Source organism: Mytilus edulis, chromosome 11, assembly GCF_963676685.1.
Source record: "Mytilus edulis chromosome 11, xbMytEdul2.2, whole genome shotgun sequence".
In the NCBI taxonomy this organism is placed as follows: Eukaryota; Metazoa; Mollusca; class Bivalvia; order Mytilida; family Mytilidae; genus Mytilus; species Mytilus edulis.
The window spans coordinates 5,716,647-5,723,502 of record NC_092354.1 but is presented as its reverse complement, the minus strand read 5'-3'; the positions used below and the strand labels follow the sequence as shown (position 1 = coordinate 5,723,502).

The window sequence follows — 6,856 nt, the reverse complement described above, 5'->3', positions numbered from 1 at the left end:
ATCAAAACTACAGATATAATGAATAATAGAGATAGGCCATTTTGTTCATATTCCAAGGGGAAACTTAATGCAAAGCTTTATTTTTTACAGTTCCATTGCATTTAATAGAAAAAGAGAACTTTGTGGCAAATAAATCAAGATTTTTATAGAAAATCCACAGCATTTATCCTTGTACTCTCATATTTGGCAATTTGATGACTGATAGATATATGATTATTGCATGCAGTGCTAGCATTGATTTCCTAAAAACAAGTTTATAAATGTAGTTATTGGTTAAAACAAATATAAATATGGCCAAAATCAAGTACACCTTTTAGGGTGTGCTCGACTTTAGTGACTCAGCACGAGGTGTTTTGGAATTTACAGGTTTCTTAGAACTTTTTGTAAAAAATAAACACTAGCACATCATAGAAAATCAAGTAAGTAATTTATATTTCAAATTTTATAACAAAATTCTCTGTATTAAAGGCTGTGGATTTTCTATAAAAATGTTGATTTATTTGCCACAAAGTCCTCTTTTTCTATAAAATGCAATGAAACAGTAAAAAATAATGCTTTGCATCTAGGTTCCCCTTGGATTATGTACTAAATGGCCTATCTCTATTATTCATTATATCTGTAGTTTTGATACAATTGAGGTTTGAAAAATTCGTACAAAAATGGCTACAGAAGGGTACATAAACCTTAATAAAGCCCTCACTTTTGTAACAAAATCTTTCCAGCTGAAGTCTCCAATCTTTTTATTTTTCAAACTCTGCAGAGTTGGGACATCTGTCACATTCAGTTCTCCCATCATAAAAATGATAAACTTCACTATTTCATCACTCTGAAAATTGAATAATGGTTTTATTTTTTTCAATGCCTATTAATTAAAATTATGTGAAATATTTAGGAACCTTGTAAAATAAAACAAATATGACGAACTAATTGTTAAAAATTGTTATAAAACAAAGTTAAGCCTTTTTTCAACTGATTGTTATAGTTTGTTCTTATGTTGTACTGTTATACCACTGTCCCAGGTTAGGGGGAGGCTTGAGATCCCGCTAACATGTTCATGATGTTTAACCCCGCCACATTATTTATGTATGTGCCTGTCCCAAGTCAGGAGCCTGTAATTCAGTGGTTGTCGTTTGTTTATGTGTTACATATTTGTTTTTTGTTCATGTTTTACATAAATGAGGTCGTTTGTTTTCTCGTTTGAATTGTTTTACATTGTCTAGTCAGGGCCTTTTATAGCTGACTATGCGGTATGGGCTTTGCTCATTGTTGAAGGCCGTACGGTGACCTATAGTTGTTAATGTTTGTGTCATTTTGGTCTTTTGTGGATAGTTGTTTCATTGGCAATCATACCATATCTTCTTTTTTATAAAGTACAATAATTTCTTACATAATTTTGTACATGCCTTAAGCATGATAAGGAGTCAATTGATAATTATGGTCATATAATTCACTCATCTGTATATCTGACTTTGCTGAAAACTTTTGCTGTTTACAGTTTCTCTTTATGATATATCTTATTGCAAGTAAATATATAAAACACTTACAACTGGGTGAGTTGTGGAGTTCATTAACACATACATCAACAACTCTGCTTTTGACTTAAATGGAAACCATTGTGGCTCTGTTTTTGAAGTGGCATGATCACCGACATCGTCTGATAAATCATCATCTGAATCATCTTCCGAATATTCCTGGTCGTGTGTGTCAATTTGAACCGGCGACGATACGTTAGAAGACCCATTATCACTTGACGGAGGTTGGACTATCAGAGGCGAAGATATAGACTGTGTTGGCGAATGATCTTGAGATACGGGACTTTCATGTGATGTTAAGAAGTGTAGCTGTGCATGTCTTGTTGACTGAAGATGTCTTTGGTATTGGTAAGTTCGTCTTGTTGTGAAGTTGCAAGGAGAACACTCATATGTTGACATTTTGGGTTATAATGCGATGTTCTCTAGTCTTATCATGTGTTAACAAGTGCTTACCCGAACATACCGAAATCCAATCATTAGCTTTGCTAAAACAGGGAACTTTTTTATAACCTTTTGTTATTATTATTATTGAAATTGTTGAAATAAAGATTAAATATCAAGTAGATAAAATGAAAACATTTATATTTCGTAAAACAATAATACTGTGCTTAGTCAAATTTTGACAAAAGCATAAAATAATATAATTATACGGCACTGCGTTCAGGTATATAGTTACTCTCTCTCTCTTACGTCATAAAGCAGACGACGCCTTCAGTGCTTTTGAATGACATTGTGTTTAAACTAGCGACATTACTGTCAAAAGTGTGAATATTTATTACAGTAATGTCAAAAAGGCAGTCAAGTGTCTTTGATGTAAGTTAGGGCTGCTTAGTGTTATCAATAGAGTGGGGCGCAAATTCGCTTGGGACACAATTTCACCGTTTTCTAATTTTCATGTGTAAAATCTTCAAAGAATGGCTGAACCGAAAAAAAATAGTTTTACAACTAACATATATTTTTTTTAATTGAAACTTATAACAAAATTTCGGCACGAACCGCAAAAGACCGAAAGCGGACAACGATTATCGGCTAATTTCCTGCATGAAAATCACGATTTCAAATTATTACTTTAATTTACTATTTTTTAGTAAATCATTACTGATAATCCTAAACCATATGCATTCTTGTATGGGATGATAAAACAAATCAAAGCAAAAACAGGGGGAACCACATCCTTCTGTTTGAAATCTTGTAAACAGTACAGATCCCCACCTCTAAACCTAATATATTCTTGTATGGGATAATAAAACAAATCTAATAAAATATTGGACCATGGGAATGGCTTATTATGGGAGCTTTGGTTGGGAAACTTCATAACAGCATCCTGTTACAATTACTTCTAGTTGATAATCGGGACCAGTTTTCAAGTTGGTCCAAATTGGGGTCCAATATCAAACTTTGTTTGATTTCAACAAAAATTGAATGTATGGGGTTTCAATGATATGCTTAATCTAACCATGTATTTAGATTTTTGATTTTTGGGCCGTGTTAACAATTTGGTAATGTTGAGGTCGAAAGAGTCCAAAATAAAACTTTGATTTAAACAAAAATCGAATCAGTACACGGCCTTCAACACGGAACCTTGGCTCACACTGAACAACAAGATGTAAAAGGCCCCTAAATTACTAGTGTAAAATCATTCAAACGGGACATCTGGTTATATTTAGTTTTCAAACTGATAGATGAAAAACTTTTTGGGAAAGACTACATTTGTACATGGGTGAAGTAAGAAGATAATTTTATATATTTATTTTGCACAGGATTCACAGGAGGAGGGGGATTTGAGCCAAAGGGATTTATTTGCAGAGGCTTTGTCATCTGCACAAGACCCTGGAAATAATGCACAAGGAATTCCACAAAATGTTGGAAATGAAATATGTAAGTTTGACTTGTGATAACTTGATAAGGATATTTAATGAATGGCTATCATAAATTATTTTAAACTTGCTTCATCCAAACTCATACACAATGCTTACAGCCAAAATGCAGACGAATTTGGGCAGAAGCCATTTACTGTTCTAGAGTTATGCACCTTTTTGTATAGTTTGGCGGGGGGCAATCATGTCAGCAGACACAATCTTATTTTAAAGAATGTTAAAAGGAAATTTTTATATCAACTTTCATAAATTTGGAAATTCTCATTTTTGCAGTCACTTCTTGCATACAGTTTATAATTGCTTGTATTTTTTTTTTAAGTTGATGTCAGACATTAAGAATGGCAAAGACGTTCAGGCCATGCCATTACAAGAGTTTTGTAAAACCTATCTGGAGAGTTATGCCAGTTCTGCCAGTGTAGATGTTTGTGATTCTCCAGAGAGAATTCAGGTTTGTTTGGTTTTGGTAAGTCCATTTAAAATTCAATATGACAACAATATATTTTGAAAGAGTCACTCTCAAAAAAGTGGTTTAAACACATTCTCTAAAATTAATTTGGCTCGTTAAATTTTCATAAAACTCAAATTGACAAAATGCTTACTATGAACCTTTGACAAAAATATAAAAATTTCAAATACATTTTCAATTTGAACAAACCAGTTTATCATAAAAAAATACCCTGGTTATATCTGTATATAGCAATTTGAAAAACAAATGTTTCTTATACATGATATACATGAGTGATCTTTCTTTCCTGGATTTCATCAGTCACAATGCCTATGTAATTACATCACAGAGGGTGATAAAGGGTTATATTTGTGCAACATGTTGAGCCATTTTGATTTCACTGTGATTCGTGAAATGGGTTTAAGATCAACATGCATGACATTTTTCATTGTTCTTTCATCATAAAACAGCAATTTTATTTCTTGTGAAGATACCCCCCTTCACGTCACAGTGATAACTCATTGAGTCATTTACGCCGATAAGTTAACCAGTGTATTTCATTCTTTAAAAAAAAGATGAAAGCTGTGTTTGTACACAATTGTTATAATCACAAAAAAAACATAAAGTTTCAATTTAAATTCTTGTGTTTTTAATAATAAATGCCTTTTATAAAGGGAAATTATGTCCTGTTACAACATGACATGCATGCCTGGCAACCAAATATTCTTTCTTATTCAATTTATTTTTTATATAATCAAAATTTTTCTTGTAGATGTCATTTATGCATTCCCAGAAATTGAATGTTGAAGGGAGTGATGAGTTGGAGTTCTTTACTGACTTTTGGGCAAAAGTTGGGGAGTATTATGATGAAGTTACTAAGAAAGATGATGAAAGAAAATGGGACAAATTGAAGATGCTAGATAATAGAAGGATGACTCAAAGGCAAGCAGCACAGCAACCAGGTATATCTTAATTATGGTTTGAATTCCTAACTGACATTTCTTATAAAAATATAATGTGTATATGTATAATTTTATAAAGTGTATTAAGAATAGCTATTAATCTTTGATTCTAATGCAATTTATATGTAACAATTCTTTTCATTGGCTAAAAGTTGCCGTCAAATCCACAGTTGACTAGGCGTAACTAAGGATGAACCCGACATTTTGAATTGTTGAATCAACAAATGTTCGATTACTACTATGTAATCGAAAATAAAACAACACCTACCTCGAATTCGCCGTTTTAATATAATTTTATCCGAATTTGAATCGTACAGGTAACGTAATAATCTCGAGTTTGTAAGTTTTCATTTGTATGACGTCACGTTTAGCCATGACGTCTTTGCGCCAAAATCATTCATGAAGTTTCGCGGATTTTTCTTATTTGTCAAAATTTAGATCTTTTTTCAAGTTTTTTCGTATTATTTCTTTTTGTAATGCATTAGAATCGGAATAACAGTACTGTAGTTGAAGAGTTGCCACCGTCAATTTTGATTTGACGGTCGCAAATCTCCGTTTTACTGTCTCCGCTACGCGTCGCCAGTAAAACTGCATTTGCGACCGTCAAATCTACAATTGACGGTGGCAACTCTTCAACTACAGTACTGTTATTCCTTAAATGTTTTGTTGATTTTTGTCTGTCAAACTAGATTCTCATGACATACCTGTACAGGTAATGTGATTATTTGTAATCACATAAAAATAAAAAAAAAGATGGGGTAGGAGTTGGAGGATTGTTGATGAGACTGCTGTCCACAAATCACAAAATGTCATTGATATTAGCAGCTAAAGATAAATTAAAACATCCTTCAAGGTGGAACAAAAGCCATTATCACATTAATTCAAAGCTGACACCCAATTTTACATAACCAAATACAGTGGTGTTAAAGCATGACATATAAATATTGGTTAAAAAATCAGTTATTAAATGATTAGTTTTGTAGATTATTACACATCAAATAATAAGCGTAGAATAAACTTAACTTGTTTAATGAATGGCTATTATTTATTTTGAATTTATTGAACCATAATATTAATATAAAATTCTTCACATTGAATAGTCTGCAAAGCGTATTATGTGAAATGTGAAGAATCAAAAATTAATTTTATGTTTCAATAAATTTAAAATGAATTATTGCCATTCAATATATAAATTTCCATGAAAAAAAAAGGCTTAAAGAACTTTTTGTATTATTTATATTAACAATAACAAATTACACACATGTTAACATATGAATACACAATGACAGAGTGGGGGTGTGTCGCCATAAAATTTGACAATATTGAAAATGAAACTAATATATACTAGTAACCAATCAGGAGACAGTAAATACACCTAATTTATTTATTAATTAATAAATAAGGAAAGTTTTTGCAGTTTCCAAAAAATAAACAGAGTTTTTCATTCATTTAATTAAAAGCATTCACATAAGTATATTTTTTTACATTTTCTATTATAGGTAATGAGATGTAGTAAAGAAGAAACAATGAGATGGAGTTAAGGAATGAATTATAAAGAATGAACATGATGAAAGAAGGAACATAGCCAAAAAGATACTGAAATAAAAATAAATAAATACATTTGTTAATACATAAATTTGTATGTTTTTAATTAGCACAGATCAACCAATATGACATTTGATAGTGATATTAGATATTCACATTTAGGACATATAAGAAGATGTGCTATGAGTGCCAATGAGACAACTCTCTATCCAAGTCACAATATAGTTCAAGATACAGTCCTCAATACGAAGTGTAAAGATAACTGGTACAGATGATTGCCAATGATACAACTCAAGTGATTATTAGTAATTCTATGGCCTTGAAATGGGAGTAAAAACCAACTTATTAGCAAGCTATGATGGACCAGTTTATAGAATTTATAATTTCTTTCAACCTTATTAATCATTTTGTTATTCGACTTACAAGTTCAAGGTACATAGACAGCTAGATGTATTTCTTGCATGCTTGATTATAATTCTGTTGATAATGATTTTG

At 31.5% G+C, this 6,856-nt stretch overlaps 2 protein-coding genes across 2 annotated transcripts in view; one reads left to right on the top strand and one right to left on the bottom strand.

Moving 5' to 3' along the window:
- The window catches only part of LOC139495418 (uncharacterized), an 8,279-nt gene extending 6,268 nt beyond the window's left edge, over positions 1 to 2,011 (bottom strand). The window contains exons 1-2 of the mRNA XM_071283712.1: positions 1,545 to 2,011; positions 701 to 826 (exon numbers count right to left, since the gene is read on the bottom strand). Of these exons, the coding sequence (XP_071139813.1) occupies positions 701 to 826; positions 1,545 to 1,931 (513 nt within the window). The 5' untranslated portion in view covers positions 1,932 to 2,011. The remainder of the gene's footprint in view (positions 1 to 700; positions 827 to 1,544) is intronic.
- Positions 2,012 to 3,554: 1,543 nt separating this feature from the next.
- On the top strand, positions 3,555 to 6,452 carry LOC139494737 (uncharacterized). Its single transcript, XM_071282943.1, has 3 exons — positions 3,555 to 3,872; positions 4,627 to 4,816; positions 6,316 to 6,452. The coding sequence occupies exons 1-3, from the start codon at positions 3,624 to 3,626 to the stop codon at positions 6,327 to 6,329; spliced, it is 453 nt and encodes a 150-aa protein (XP_071139044.1). The 5' UTR covers positions 3,555 to 3,623; the 3' UTR covers positions 6,330 to 6,452.
- Positions 6,453 to 6,856: the final 404 nt, after the last annotated feature.

What these genes read in the sequence shown, in the direction of transcription:
- LOC139494737 (XM_071282943.1), top strand. Translation starts at nt 3,624, where the DNA reads ATGTTAAAAGGAAATTTTTATATCAACTTTCATAAATTTGGAAATTCT. An exon ending in TTCAGGTTTGTTTGGTTTTG is followed by an intron (nt 3,873 to 4,626) that starts GTAAGTCCATTT and finishes TTTTTCTTGTAG; the next exon opens with ATGTCATTTATGCATTCCCA.